At 36.3% G+C, this 16,709-nt stretch overlaps 1 protein-coding gene across 1 annotated transcript; it reads left to right on the forward strand.

Moving 5' to 3' along the window:
- The first annotated feature begins 6,945 nt into the window (after positions 1-6,945).
- Positions 6,946-8,186, forward strand: LOC115966085 (putative methyltransferase DDB_G0268948). Its single transcript, XM_031085418.1, has 2 exons — positions 6,946-7,095; positions 7,554-8,186. The coding sequence occupies exons 1-2, from the start codon at positions 6,946-6,948 to the stop codon at positions 8,184-8,186; spliced, it is 783 nt and encodes a 260-aa protein (XP_030941278.1).
- The last annotated feature ends 8,523 nt before the right edge of the window (positions 8,187-16,709 follow it).

Here is a 16,709-nt window from a genome sequence, read left to right on the forward strand (position 1 = left end):
TCATCACAAACATGAGCTACAAAGCTCACTTGCTTAGTTGTGCACAGAGATGCTCATCTAAGGTATAAGAGATACAAAGTTAAGAAAACTTTGTTTCAATAGCCATCCAGGGTACACAAGTACCAATATACACAAACACATACTATTTTTGTATTTTTCTGATTTTTCAAATTTTTATTTTTATTTTTATGTAAAACAAAAATAAAACAAAATTGAAAACAAACAAACAAAAGCATGTAGATATACAAAGCATAAAACTAGATTGACTCAAAAACAAGAAAGCAAAACAAACAAGTAATGCAAAAACATAAAGGGAGAGAGAGAAAAAGTGACTTAATCACTTTAAGCGTTTTTCTTTCCAAACTTTGGTTTTGGAGGAAGATCCTTTCCTAGATTTGAACCTTTGTTCCGAAGGTGAGGGGGAAGAATTGAAACGTTCAAGTTCGAAAGAAATATGGGGGCTTTGAGAAAATCTCCAAGAGGACCCAAAGATGATGGAATCTGACCTTGACCACTAGATGATAACACACTATCGCTATATTGAGTGGCTAACCAATTATAGCAATTTGGATGAGTGTGTCCTAAAGCTCCACAGTGATGACAGAAATGCGGCTTCTTTGGTTGAGACTTTTTATTTTTAGCCTTATTGCTCTTGGGCTTCTAGTCTCTTTTTTCTCTATCTTAGGGGGTGCTCCTAGAATAGATTTGCCTTTGTCTAGATTGTTCTCAGTAGCTATCTCAGTTTTAGTTTCATTTTTCTCAAGATTTTCATTATTAGCAGGTGAGACAAAAACAATCTTACTAGAGGAGGCAATATGAGAAGAGTTAGAGAGTTTATACCCCAAGTTGGTTCTATCAGAAGCTGATTTCTAGAGGTTCAGCATTTCATCTAGCTTTGCACTGGAAGTCCTCTCCAACTGAGCTCGAACTTGGAACTATTTTGCTTCAAGCTTCTTAGTTCTTTCAACCAAGAAGCTGTTCTCAAACCTCAATGCTCCAATGGTTTGATTGGCTTCATCAACATTTGTGGATAGCTCCTCTCGTTCTAGCTCCAATTCACTAAGCTTCTTAGTAGACAGCCTATAGAACTTCTCATGCTTTTCAGATACTTTGTATAACTTGGCATAGGCTATATGGATGTCATCCTGTTCATCCATCTTCTCGATCTTGGATTCCACTAAGTCCTCTTCTTCATCCACTACTTCTACGATCCCTTCAGTAGGATCCATTGTGGCAGTGAAAGCACTCAAGATTCCCTCGTCATCACCGTCAACTGACTTAGTCTTAGGCTTGGTATCACTCAAGGTAATAGTAAGAGCCTTGCTTTTCCCAATCGACTTGAGATATGTTGGACATTCTTGTTTCATGTGTCCAAAACCTTGACATCCAAAACACTTTGGTTCGGAGGGAATAGTATAGTGACCACCATCCTTAGCCTCCTTCTTCCCCCTGTCTTGACTTTTGAATTGAGAAGAACTGGATTGCTTACGGTCCTTGTCAAAACCTTTCACATTGGCATTTTTCATGAACTTCTTGAACTGCCTAGTGATGTAGGACTTCATCTTGGAATTTTTATCATCTGAAGACTCATCAATCTCATTACTTTTGGCCTTCAGTGCCATATTCTTACTTTTGGTTCCTTTCCCAAGTCTGGTCAAACCCAATTCATAGGCTTGTAAGTTGCCAATCAGCTCCGTCAAAGGAATGGTGTCAATGTCCTTTGATTCTTCAATCGTTGTTATCTTGGCATGAAATCTCTCAGGGAGAGATCTAAGCACCTTTCTCATAATCTTGGGCTCAGGAATATGATCACTAAGATTGAAGGCTGAGTTCACTATGTCCTTCAGCTTGGCATAGAACTTATCGGACGTCTCATCCTCCTCCTTCTTTATCTCTTCAAAGCTAGTCATGAGCCTTTGGAGCATTGAATCCTTGACAGCCTTAGTCCCTTCATAGGTTGTCTGGAGGATGGTCCATGCTTACTTTACAGTTTCAGTTGAGGATATTTTCTTGAACTCCTCATTGGTCACCGCACTAAATAGGGCATTCAATGCTTTGCTATTAAAGTTTGCCGCTTTGATCTTGACCTTATCCCAATCAACCGACACTTCCTTTAGCTTCACCCAGCCAATTTCCACAGCTTGCTAGGCCTTCTCATTTAAAGACTGCAAGAAAACTCTCATGCGTACTTTCCAGTATACATAGTTAGTGCCATCAAATAAAGGAGATATAATAAGAGACTGTCCTCTATCCATGACAAACAGGGGTTAATGGATCACACAGCAAAGGTTAAAACCTAATTAGAGTGTGATTGCTCTCATACCACTTGTTAGGGTAAAAATGTATTAACCCCTTGCAAATTAATTAATTACCCAAGTTAATTAATTAGGTTCAATTACATGCAATGGTGTGGCAGCACAAACAAATCACCAAATTATTTAAATGCAGCGGAAAATAAATTTAACATAGGTGATTTGTTTACGAATGGGAAAACCATCGAGGCAAAACCCCATCAGGTGATTTTTAGGTTACCACTCTTAGGGATCCACTATTATCAATCACAAGCAATTATAAGTATAAGGAATCTTACCAAACCCTTTGGCCTATCTCGAAATACCAACCTACAGTTGAACCCTTACCCCAATACCGAATTGAACTTATATTGTAGTGGCAATCTTCCAGTTCAATGCACGAATCCAATACGTGACTAACTCCTGCAACTTGAAGAAGGTTGTTGTCTGCAAAGTTCTTCAGTTCATCAACAATGAAGATCAGAAAGCTCCTTGGTTACAATACCCTTGGCGTAAAGACGCAGTAGCTTCTTTTAGAGAGAATAATGAACTAGGGCACTTTCTGCATGCGCGACGGCCTTTAAACTAAGCCTTATATATGTTTAGGGTTGTGAGAAAAGAAACCCTATACAAATATATAAGCATGGGCCGAAAATCAGATCTGGAATTTCTGATTTCGTAAGTCTTGATAGAAACAGCTTGTGTTGAGTTTCTGTCGAATTTTGACTTTAAATCTCGATAGAAGTCTTTTTGTCGAGATTGCTGTCGAGTTTTAATGAACAACTCCTCTTCACTTGTTTCTTGGTCAGATCTTCATGACTTTAACACTTGACTTGAACAACATGTTTTTTGAAGTCTTAAACCCATCCTAGATCTACCAAATTACAAGTAAAGTGCATTTTGTCAAAAGATTTGTCAATTACATAAAATATGTCCCTAACACATATCTTTTCACGTGCATTATTTTTATTGTATTTCCTCTAAACCAAGAGTAAACAAGCTCAACATAATCTTGGTGAGTTACTATATATGGAGCCTTAGCCATTATTTATGCTGCAATTTTTGACTCATCAAAGTGCTTTGCTTTCAAAGGGCGCTTCCAATTCCTCCATTGATCACCCAACCTCTTTAAAGTATGACACTTGATTATTCTTCTTGCAATCTCATCTTGGAGGATGTCTAACTAAATCAAAACATTACATTGTCATATCTATATATAAATATTACCATAGATAATTACTTACATATGTTTGCAAATAAAATTAATACTTCAAAAAGAAAGAGCACACTACATAGAATACTGTTAAAAACTCTATGAATAAATGACAACTTTTAAAATGAGAGAAAATTTAATGTAGTTAAATGACTCAACTTTGGAAGATAAAAATTACTTAATTTATTAAAATTATTATATTTTACCCATTGGTTATTGTGGAGTGTATTAAATCTTTACCATTTCAAAATCATACATTATTTCATGTCTTTACTGAAGGTTTTATAGGTGCCCAACAAAAGTTTTTCGTGAACTGTGATAATATTCATAGGAAAAAGCAGGCTAATTGCTCCCAACTGAATTGTTGAGAGTAAATTAGTATGAGAGGATAATGATCATACTCCAAAAATTGTTGTTAGGTGTGCCAAATAGTTGTATTAGGCTCCCATAATTGTTCATTGTATTTTTGGGTGTCCCAAAAAGACATTTTGGGTGTCCCAAAAAGACATTTTGGTCTTTTTTTTTTTTTTTTTCAAAACATTTTAGTAATTAATCATTAAAAAAGAATAATTTTCACAAATATTTGAATAAATTAGTATATGTTCATGAAATTCAGGAATCACATGAACATATGTAAATCAAAGCTATATAAGTCTTGTTGAGGTCTAAAAAAGGGTCATAATAAAATAAGCCCAAAACAGAGGAACAAGTCAAGCCCAAAAGGAAAAATTCAGGCTAAGCCCAAAGCAATAGATACGGAAGACCCATGGGGAAATAAAAGAAAGGCCCAGAGGATCCTGAAGCCCAGAAAAGAAAGAAGCATCCAAAAAAGAGACCACGACAAAGTATAAAGAAGTAAGGATCCTCAGGAACAATCAATAGGCATGGATCCCTTCAGGCACAAAGAAAAAGGAAGATTGGGACAGATCGATAGAAAGAAGACAGAAGAAGAAAACAAGAAATAAAAGCAAATAACGCGAGCGACCTCTCATGGCACAGACAGAAAAGGCCTCGGGGAACCAGGACAGGGAAGAAGAATGATAACAAACGACTTTCAAAAATGGCAGAACAGGATTCCGCCCAAATAGGAAAGAAAGGGAAAAGAGGAAGACGCCAAAAATGGGGATGCCGAGAAGGGCATACCTCAGCACGTCCCAAAGAGGATGGCTAACCAGAAGCTTTCGAAAGAATCAGAACCAAGAGAAGGAAAGAATGAGAGAAAACGGAAAAGGGACTTACCGAGACGATGGGGACAGGACATGCTCTGTTTGCAAAAAAACAAAACAAGGGAACCAACGGTTCCCCGGGAAGCCCAGAAAACTCCATTATAAAAGGAGGGGATGGGTTGTGAAGAAGGCATTGAGAAAAAAAAGAAAGAAACACAAGAAAGAAGAAATTCTCTAGGAAAAACTATCAGAAAAATCTGTGCAGAAAGAAAAATACTAAGGGAAAAACAAATATGGCTTCCCGGTATCCTGTAAAGGCCACTATTGCACATACTCGGATTCAACGAGAATCAAACTTTGCAAGTTTTGAAGGCTGAAATAGCCATTCAAGACTGCAATTTTTGAGCTTGATTGGACCTTGTATCACGTCCTAGTGAGCTTTCTGTAATCAAACAGATAATGCATTAATGAAACACTGCTTCATAATTCCCAGGATCCCCACAGCACTATTTCTTTTTTTTTTTTATCGTCTTGCTAATCCTGTTTCTTTCCTTCTGAACTTACGTTGTTAAATTTTGGCACTCTTCGATATCCTTGTTTGTCATTTTTTCTTTATATTGTCAGGAGTATTCTCTGCATTCACTTGATTCTTAAACAGCTCGTTAGCTGCGGTGAGTCAAGGCCCGGTCCACCAAATCCTTCCTTTTCATTCAGGCCCGGGATCCTTGGGCCTGAGTGTCACGAAAAAGGTACTCTCACAAGTCTCAATTCAGTCATTACTCATTTTATTAAATAAAAAAGCTAAGTCTCAACCGATCATGAAATGCGTTAAAAAACCTAATCAAATAACTAATTAAAAATATTTTATTTTATTTATAATATATTATATATTTTTATAAATTTAATGAGCTTATTTTCTTTATATGTTATATAATATATTTATCTATTTAACATCAAATGCATATTAGTTTAAAAATCATGATATTTACCTAGGAAGTAATGGTTAAAAACCATACATGCAGTCACTCTCCAGTCTTTACTCTCTTAGATTTGGAGAAAATAGCAAACTCTCTAAGAAAACTATAAAAAATATTGGGGATTAAGAAAACTTATGACTTGAAATTCAGTCGATGAAGTTTTTGTTCATGAAAGTTTTCCTCATTCATTAACAAATCACCATGTCAATTTTAATTTTCGTTGCACTCTAGTTTAGACTAGTGATTTGTTTGTATCCTAATTTGATTTGCATGTAATTTGATCTAATTAATCAGTTCGGGTAATTGGATAATTAACTAGGGTCAATATTTATAACCCAACAATAGTAATAATGCTAATGCATTAAATATACTTCACATATCTTCTAATAATAAATGATGATCTTAAATAGTCATTAAAAGGCTTTGCAAGGTGATGAGACTTCATTGGTTCATCCATGGGGTCATTTGTTAGAGGGGAAAATTATTGAATACTCCGAGAATATCATAAATACGTACTCCTTTCTCTCACATGAATTGTGGGTCCTACCATAAATTTAATTAGTAGGACTCACAATTATGTGAGAGGTGAGAGTACGTATTTATGGTATTTTGAGAATACCCAATAATTACCCTGTTGGAAGAAACTTATGCAAGGTCTAGTCTGTTGAGGATTTGCCGCTTTGGCTTTGTCCATTGTAATAACAAAACGCTACAAATTGTTTAGCAATGAATTTATTAAGGGAAACAAGGTGAAATGATAGTAGGGCCGACTCTACAATATAGGCAAATGAGACGGTTATCTAAGGCCTCAAGTAGAAAGGCTTCTAAATTTTAACAAATAAAGTTATTTTTTTTATTTATTGTAATAGTTTTAATTAAGCGCAAATATCAGCCGATAAACAAAATAAATTTTTTTATATTAATTATTTTATTGGACTGATCTTAATTAATGAGAAACAATTATTTAGTCACCAAATTAAAAAGTTAGAAAAGAGGAGAATAAAAACTTTGTCAGCTAACTCTATATCATAAACAAATGTATATTCGGTGACTCATATATGCATGCGACACCTCTCTGTCTGTCTACCTTCGACAAATGTAAGTTTCGTGTCAAAACCATAGTCTCACTAGTCATCCATCCAGTCCAAAGTCATTGATTAATTTATTTTGAGATAAATGCAAGCGCATGCGTCAGAAATTTCGGATATATTACCAACTACTACAAAAAGAAAAAAAAAATACTAGTAAATTCGATATTCACAAGGTCTATAGGCTCCACACCAAGCTTAATTCAGAGAATGGCTGGTTTGTTTGATAAGCAAGCTGAAATTTACTTGGATGCTAGGCCGACTTATCCAAGCAAGTTGTACTCTATGGTTGCTGCTCTCACCCCTCACCGCTCTTTAGCTTGGGATGTTGGCACCGGCAATGGTCAAGCTGCTATTGCAGTTAGTCCCTTGACTCCCTTCTTTCCTCTCTCTCTCTCTCTCTCTCTCTCTCTCTCTCTCTAATACATTGTAGTTTGGTCTTTTTATTTTTTTTATGAAATTGGAGTTTGATCCACCTTAGCCAGTTTTCATTAATCAATTCAAAAAATAAAATGGTCACTTGACTAATAAGTGTTTGGCATTACAGTTTTTATTTTTAACTTGGGGATTCGAAGTTAAACTTTATGTTGTCTGGTCCTGCATAAAAAATTGTCTATGTTTTTTTAATTTTTTATATTTTTTTCAATTAATAATATATCTTAATTGGTTTTTATTAAGAAGACTAGGAAAAGTATTAGGCATATAATAATAAACTGTTTAAAGTATGTATAATATCTACCTTTTTAGTAAAAAAGAAAAATGAAAAAAAGTTTGTGTAATAACTGACTGTTAGAATTGGATGACATTCTTATTGATAGGTTGCTGAGCATTATGATCAAGTAGTTGGAACTGATGTGAGTGAGGCACAGTTGAAACTTGCAATGTCACACCCTCGTGTTCGATATCTCCATACTCTGTTATCCATCACGGATGATGAATTAGTAGCACTAATTGGAGGAGAAAATTCAGTTGATTTGGTGACTGTGGCCCAAGCTGTCCACTGGTTTGACTTCCCCAAGTTCTACTCTCTTGTGACACGCCTTCTAAGAAAGCCAGGAGGTATAATTGTTGTTTGGATCTATTCTGACATAGTAGTTAGCCCCATTTTTGATCCTGTAATGAAGCACTTTCATGACACCACTCTTCCCTATTGGAACCCAAAAATACAATACATATTTGATGCTTATAAGACACTTCCATTTCCATTTGAAAGTGTAGGTTTAGGATGTGAGGGGAAACCACAGCCACTAGATATACCAAAGGAGACATCATTTGAGGGAATCTTGAGGATGTTAAGGTCATGGTCTCCAGTAACTACAGCCAATGATCAAGGTGTTGATTTGTTATCTGAAAGTGTGGTTAAAGAGTTTGAGAGTGCTTGGGGGGGACCTACATTGGTTAGATCAGTCATTTATAAGGGTTTTATGCTTGCCGGAAAAGTTAGACTTTAGTTTTCTTTCTTTAAATTTCATGTAAAAACAGGGTAAGAGGTTGGGGGGAGATGGGTTTCTGATTGTTGTATAATATATTAAGTCTTCTCTTAACGTGCCATTGATATTCCCTACTTTTCTTTGATCTTGAAAATAAGTTGGCGATTCCATAAAAAGTAAAAAATAAAAAATAAAAATTGGTGAAAAAATAAATTGGTAATTTTTTTGAAAAGGGAGTGGGGTGGGTGGGTAAATGGATAATTCTTTCAAGTTTCTTTGGAATGTAGGTTAAGTCATATTTGGAGGCAAGGGAGGATCAAAATTAGAGAGGTTTGTTTTATTGGTATAGAAAGCAGATGAACTATTGACGGAATTTCTTGAGTTGCAACAATGAATTCCTAAGGTGATTCATCGCAAGGTCCCTACATGATGGTCTTTTCCTCTAGTTGGAATTTATAAAGCTAGCTTTGATGCTTTGATTTTTTTCGAAAGTTTCATTGGCTGGTTTAGAAGTGGTATTTCGAGTCTGACGGCATATATTATAGCAGTTCTAAGCCAAAGAATACAACATCCACATTCAGTTGAGCTTGCAGAAGCGATGGCAACAAGTCTAGCAATCACTTTCATGAAGGAACTTTGTTTTTTGCAGGTTGAGTTTGAAAGGGATTTTCAATAGGTCATCATAACTATTAACAAACAAGAGGCATCGAGAAACACCACCACAAGCCCTAAATCAGTTCCAAGACAAGGCTTGACAGAGGATGTGAAATATAACTTGTAGCCTTTGAGAATTGGATCTAAGAAATTTAGAACTATAGAAGAAAATAAAACATACCTCTAGCCATGTTGTTTAAATGATTTATATGAAAAATAATGAGTTATAAAGGAATTCTTCTAATCTATGGCCTAAATTTCATATTTCCTTTGATGGAGAACATAGGCTATTTAAAGGTTAAACTAGAGATTTTTTTTTTTTTTTTTTTTTTTAATATTTAAATAAAAAACTTAACGTTTGTGATATCTTTAACACTCCTTCCATCAAGGAGTTCAGTTGATAGTTACTTTGAAGTATTTATTCAGCAATTGAGAGTTACTTTAAACTGTTATTCACCAAATAGCATCTATTCACTAAATGATATTTTTAGGTGATTTTTACAAATAGAATCCAAAAAGTGGGTCTTTATCTATCACTCTTACTATTAAAACATCTAAATATGTAATAAAAATAATGAATTAATTGGATTAAATTATACGGAATTTCACACTAGCACAAGTGACACATTAGTAAATGTCAAACAAGTAGCCCACAAGCTGCCCAAACATGTAAGACTTGTGCTAGACCCAATCCTTGGTGGGGAGGGTGAAACACCAAATTTCACCCATAAGATCATCCGCAGCTGGAGGGCCAAATGCCAAATGTATGGTACATTTGACATTTAGTCCCAAAATGTGCTCAGCAACTGGAAGGCTAAAAGTGGGAAAGTGTAAATTTGGCACAGTAGCACTATGCCAAAAATAATATTAATATTTTATTTCAACTTTTTTCTCTCTCATCTCTCTCTTTGTCTCTCACACTTTCCTCTCTTTCTCCCTCTTCTCTATCACACTTTCGGTCCATTTTCGATGCAAGGTCCAAAAACCAGTCGTCGTGGATTTTGGTCTGTCACTACCATTGAGTCCATGCAGATTGCCAATGCTCGGAGTGACACGAGTCAATCTCTCTGTGACACGAATTGATCTCTTTGTGATGACGTCGTTGGATAGCGTGACAATGAACAACGCGGTGAATAGGAGGAAAGCGATGAACGCGAGTTTGCAAGTGCTAAAGTGAAGAGTCTGGTGTCAAAAAGCGCTGCCGAAGTGAGTTGCGATCTAGGTTTTTTTTTTTTTTTTTCTCCTGTTGTGATTGATGGCTAAAGAAAGAGGTGGGTATGGCTAAATTGGGTATGAGTTTGATATGGATGGTGGCTGAATTTTATCTCTGCTCTTTCTTTTTTTGTGAGTATGGCTGAATTGGCAGTGAAGAGAAAAAAAATCAAGACTTTTTTCAAGTTGTAGGTGTGTATTGGTGGGTGGTTGTTTTGGGTTTGGGTTGGTGGTGGGTGGATGAGAGGTGGAAAAATAGAGAGATGAAGAATAGAGATGAAGAGAGAAGAGAGAGATTTTTTATATTATTTTATTATGTAATTTATATTATTTTAATATGTAGGATGAAAAAATAAAATATGGGATGTTGGGTGTATTGTAAAATGGTATGGTATAATTGATAAAGTAGTTTTTTGGGATAGTAAAATAGGATGAGATGAAAAAATAGGTTGGAGATGCTCTAATCGGCCAGGAAAACCCCATTTCAATATGCTAAATAATAACAATAATCATCATCATCGTCATCATCATGCACTATATGATATCTAGTGGTGAGGCCACTAAAGGGCTTGGGGCCATGGCCTATAAAGCCCATAATTGGCCCCTAAAGCCCATGATTTTTTTTTTTTTTTTTTGAAACAAAACCCATGATTTTTTTAAAAGTAATATATATGAGCGTGTGCATGTGTGAAGATTATAGTGTTTGTAATTCAAGTCTCCCAAATTATCTTTTTTTATAATGATTCATATAGCTCACAATCTTGTTCCAACGATCTTAACTGTTCAACAAATTAAAATATAATAAAATAAGACTAAGATGACCTAGTTTTCTCATGATTTGATCAAAAAGTTGACTAAATTCACATAATTCTGTTGCACTATGCTTAGGAGATTAAAGCTTGAAAGATGCTATAGCAATCCTAGCAATATAATTGAACCTTAAACCATGTTTTTTTTTTTAATAGCTAAATCACTTTTTTTAGGCTAAACTAATAGAATTAGTCCAAGTATAATTGATTAACCAATTAATCATAGCACATCAAGGTTGCGTTGGCATTGGTTGAAAAAGACAGTTTTTTTATTTTATTTTATTTTTTATTATATTATTTAGTTTATTTTTGCTACTATTCAGCTTATTTTTAGTACTATTCATGGTCTCATTGCACTTTTTGATATTATTTATGGGTTTCATTGTACTATTTCAGCTAACTTTTAGCTTCATCTACAATTTTTTTTCAGTTTAAGATAAATAAATTGTTCCCAAATAGACAACAAATATGTATAAAGCAATATTTGAAACAATGTTATTGATTTCTTGGCCAAAATATTTCATAACGGTATGCAAACTGGTATGAGAATACCTCATGTTCCACCTCAGGTCTGATTTCGGCCAACTTTGGGTCATTTCGGCCATTGTGGCCAATTTCGGCCAAGATGAGGATTTTAGCTGGTACTAGATTTTGCCTATTAAAAAAAAAAAAAAAACCTAAAACCTAAACTCGCCATTTTGGGCTTAACCATTTCTCCTTTAGCTTCATCCTTGTCTCTTTGAGGCACCACACTTCTCTCTTGTTAACATTTCCTTTGTTAGAGAACGCTTACCTGTTGGGCTTGTTGGGGTCTAGCCTTGCTTGTGTGAGGAAGCATTAAGACCAAAGAAAACATTAAAAAAGAAGAAGAATTTGAGAATTTGTTGGGGAGGACCTACATTAGTTAGATCAATTATCTATAAGGGCTTTTGTGCTTGTGGGAAAATTTATTCTTTAATTTTATTTCTTAAAATGTTATTGTAAAGGATAGGGTAAAGGGTTGGGGAAAGAGGGAGTGGGGGTTGTATGTGATTGTATAAGATTTGCTGCGTAAAGTATTTTAACAATTTTTATAATCTATATATACTATAAAATCGAAACCTTTGACTTTTTGTTGACTTTTTTTTGACTCTCTGAAAGCTTGCCATATAGGATTTGAAGCTTTTATAATTTTCCATGACAGCATAGTATTTAAAAAAAAAAAAAAAGCACTCCCTTTCTCCCCCAAAACAAAAACCCGATAAAACTACTCTCTTTGACTCTTAAACAAAACATAAGTCCCATCTCCTTCTTTTCCTTCCTCTCGGCCTCTCCATTGTTTCCCATGAAAAACACAAACATGAGAAATCAAGCACAAGATTGCTATTCCAATTCATCTCCACTTTACAAAATCCAGCCCTGTAGCACTGTAAATATGTAGAACCCAAGACCCTCGCCATGACTACATAATGCCATTAAAAGGACTCGACAAAAAGGCTCCACAGAACCATTGAGATTCGAAGATTACGCAAGAGCCAAAAACGACTTGAACAATGACGAATTTGTGGCAGATTGACCCAAGAGACAACTCTCCACTTCCACCCATTTGCACCGATGGCTTTGCTTGAATCTTTTCTCTTTCTTTCTCTCTTTGGAACAATAGCCATTTAGGTTTTTCTCTCTAACTCTTTGGGTTTTCAATTTTGGTAGATATATAGATTCCAATTGCTTCTTAACTTTTCCATTCCTACAGTCCTACTCAGGGTTTTGATTTTGGATTTTAGGTTCTTGAATTTCTTGATTAGTTTATTTTCATGATTAAGTGATGGGCAATTTTGACCAATTAATATGTTTACATAGGGTTGTTGAAAGTAAACATCTATAATCATCCGCTCTGTTTTCTTTCAAACCCTATGTTTCTTCAAACCTACTTAGGTTGCCTCCTCTGTCTAGACATGATACATGTATATGAGTAATCTGTTTGTAACCAAGTAATCTGTTTGTGTCTTTTTAAGATATTTCAATGGGTAACATAATATTTTTGGTTTGGTTTGTCTCTGTGGTGGGCTTTTTTGTGTCTTGCGCAGGATTGCTCCTTCTATACTATGACCCTATGATTTTAGGGTAAGAGAGTCAAGACTGACTTAATTAAAACACACCTTAGGCCAGCTTGTGCGCAAGTTGGGCCTTTCTTGTGCCGACGCGCCCTAGCAAGAGTCTTGAGTGTGTCATGTGCTCACAGTAGGAAGTACTATTACAAAATGTTATAGCAGGAAAAACACAATACAACAGGATAACTAAAACATGTTAACTAAAGTATTTTCTTCTAACAACAATAATGCATGAACAATTCCACAAAGGAAAAGTATCACAACATGATTACAGCAAGAATAGATTAATAGCAAAAAGTCACTTCAGTCCTTAATCAACCATGGCAAAAGAAAAAGAAGATTAGTTTACTAAAGGAATGGGCTTGAGTTTTCAACAGATTCCAGTCCAAAAAAGGGAACTAATCTCCAATGTGGGTAACCTCAAAAGGGAATTTTGCTGTAGAAGTTACTCACTTTGGAAAATGGACCTAAGTGGCTTAATCTCAGATTCTTGACTTGTTAGAGAGTGGGTTATTGAGAGGGAGAGAAGTGGGTAGCTTATTGGTGCATCTTTTTACTCCTATCACTCATACTTTCCCTCCTTACTCTTGGTTTTCTCTTTTTCTTTCTTTTTCTTACTCATTTTTCTTTGTTTTCTTTCTTTTTCCCGTTGTTGTTGCTGTTTTTTACTGTGCACGTTTATGGCCTTATTATATTGCCTACCGTGATAGGATTTACCATTTTTACCCCTTAACTGCTTTTGGCCTATTATGGGTGTCCTTCCAGGACTGTCTACTAGTCTGCTGGTTGCCCAGCCACTACCACTACATTGTGTTGGCCGTGCCACACCTCATTCCTAAACAAAAGTTGTTTTGTTCTGTTTTCTTTTTTACTTCCCTTGACACTCCCATCTGGATAAGGGCTGGACTTCTCCCCTACTAACCTCTATAGCATGCACCTAGTGATTCCAACTCATGTTTACCTCTTTTGGGTGAGATGTCATCCCAGCATGACATTTTCCCCAAAAGAGCTTGAGCGGGAACCCCAAAATAGGCTCCCTCTTCTCCTCATTGCTAGACCACACCCTCTCTTACCTTTGACCTGTGGCCCACCTCCCTTATATTGGCTGGGGACAGGTAGATGGTGCCTAAGCCTTGTGTACGTGCTTCACTTCCATATGAGTCCATTGCTTTTTTAGCACTCACGCGTTTGCCATTGCCTACAAGTTTGTTTGACTTTGCTGCACGCTTTGGTACTTGTTTAACTCTTGTGGTTTGAATGAGTTCTTGGGTCTTCATTCTATGCATCTCATTTCTTCTTCGGGTTGAGCATTGCTTGGTTATGGGCTTTCTCTTCTTTAATTCGGCCCATGTCTCTTTTCATCCTTTGTTCATGGGCAGGCTGGTGCTCCTGCCATATCATTGCATTGTTCCTGCTATGATATCATTTACCTTTGTTTACCTTTATTACTTTTAGGCTTGCAAGCCGAAGCGCCTGCCATGCCAGTTTCTCATATTATTCCGTATTTTAGTCTTTACTGCCCATCATTCTTACTGGGTCAGTTCATTCAACATCTTGGGCTTCCCTAGTCCATTTCATTCTCTGGACATCCTTGGCCCATTTCATTCTTTTCTACTTTTTTTTTTTTTTGAAACTCATTCTTTTCTACTTCTTACATTCCCATAGGCTTTTGCTAAATCCTTTGGGCTTCTCTGGCCCAATTACCACATTCTTTGCTTTTGGGTTTATTGGCCTTCGAACCAATCCCATTTACTAATTCCTTTCTTTGGGCTCCTCCGGCCCCTTTTTGCTTTCTTTCCATTTCTTACGATTTCCATGGACTTACTACTTCATTCTTTGAGACTTCTTTAACTTGTTTGCTTTCTTCGGCGCCACTTTGTTATTTTGTGGGCCTGTGGACCATTATTTCTATCATTTTGGCCCAATGGTTTTTACTTTACTGCTTTCTTTTTTCCTCTTTTTTTTTTTTCATATTGTTGGGCTTCTTCTGTCATTGGCACCTTTTGTCTAAAATGGGCATTAATAGTCTCAAATTGTAATGTATAGGTTTTAATTGTAACGTATTGATTAGATAGTTGTAGATAGTTTCTGTAGTTGTCTTGGTGTTTGTATAGAGCTACTTAAGTTGTTTTTCTACAAATCAAGTGGCAAGGCCACATGATTAGATTTTCAAATATCTAAAGCATGGGTAAGAAATATCTTCTTTCTATTTATTTATTGTCCAAAGAGAAGGTAAACATAGGATTTTGTAGAAGTTTTTGTTATTTCTATAATTCTATTCGATAACAAGCCATTGATGAATTTGGGTTCTAGAGTAACCTAAGAGTTTCAGCTAGGGGCTAAAACTTATTGTCTATTGGTCCATTCAAGAAAATAATGGAGCTTTTCTACCATTTCGTTTTAGGATTATTTGGCTTACTATTTAATATAATTGAGATTTCGGTATTAGATTCCTAGGTTGGAGTTATCAGTTTAAAGTAAACATAGACAATATGGAAAATCACTTGAGGTCGAACTCTTTAAGCTAGCAACAACAAAGTACAATGTTGTTTGCTTCTATTTCTATCATAGAGTAACTAGTAACTAGTAATAGACTAATTTAGTAGCCTTCTCTTTTTGTGCCATTGATATTCTCTAAGAATATAACTTTGTGGTCGACCTCCGCCTTTTTTTTTGGTTAAAATATATTTTTAGGGGTTATGTAGACCATTTTTTTTACCCCTCTTTCGAAAGCCACTGGTTTAGCCTGCTAGTATTCTTGTTTTCTTTTTAGAAGGGCCATGGAGCTAACTCAACTTTTTGAAGAGAGAGCCAAGGAAAATTTTTGAATGTCTAAATTGTAATTTCAAAAATTACATATAAATGTTATAAAATAAATTAAAAACTTTGGCGGACAAAATGGCTCCACCACTGGGTGTTGGATGTGAGAAGAAGGGATGAAAAGTTAAAAGATATGATTTTTGTTGATTTACACAAGATTTTCCAAAATCTTCTTATGCTTAAAAATAATAATAATCATGTACCTTTTATTATTATTATTATTATTATTGTGGGGCAGGGAACTTATGATCCGGCCCACGCTCTACTAGGGCCTAGGGCCCGTGCCGAGGAGGGTATTTGCCGAGGACGAATAGGGAAAGGCCGAAATGCCGGGGGCACGGCCGAGGATGACCCTGTCCTCGGCACTCCAAGACTTCAAAGGGAAGAGCAACATCTCGTTGAAGACTGCCCCTAAAAAGCCCCCTGAAAGAGATGCGAGTAGAATGGGACCCATGTGGGGGTACGGTGCGAAACTGGTTCAAGGTGAATACGTCCCCTCTGCATTAAATGCACCCGCCAACGTCCTAACCATATTAATGAGAAAAGACGCCTGAACAGAGTGACTTCGATCATCGCAACTAACAAAAAGTAAGGGGAGGCAGCTGATGGGACGGGTACTGAAGTAGGCACCTGCCTGGTCAACAAGTGGAGGGCTAAGATCAACCAAGAAGGGCTATATAATGTGAAGGTTGATGCGCCAAAAAGAGGCTGGGGTAAAAAAGGCCAAGAACGAGAGCCTCCTCGACCGCCTCAAGGAGAAAGACTCCTCGAGCGAACACGGCCTAATTTTGTTCGAACAAAACGACTAACCCTCGTCCGATGACCAAGGCTTAACCTTTCAAACCCACGCTCTATAAGTGATATTGTTTGGACCTTTTTACGTGCGAACCTAGCATCATTTTGGGTCGTTACAAATTGGGTCCTTACAATTGGCGCCGTCTGTGGGGAGGGCTTGTGTC

Source organism: Quercus lobata, chromosome 10 (assembly GCF_001633185.2).
Source record: "Quercus lobata isolate SW786 chromosome 10, ValleyOak3.0 Primary Assembly, whole genome shotgun sequence".
Taxonomy (NCBI): Eukaryota; Viridiplantae; Streptophyta; class Magnoliopsida; order Fagales; family Fagaceae; genus Quercus; species Quercus lobata.

Excerpts from the sequence above, each read along its gene's own strand:
- LOC115966085 (XM_031085418.1), top strand. The coding sequence starts at position 6,946 with ATGGCTGGTTTGTTTGATAAGCAAGCTGAAATTTACTTGGATGCTAGG. Across the intron at positions 7,096-7,553 it reads ATGGTCAAGCTGCTATTGCA|GTTGCTGAGCATTATGATCA; the intron begins GTTAGTCCCTTG and ends TCTTATTGATAG.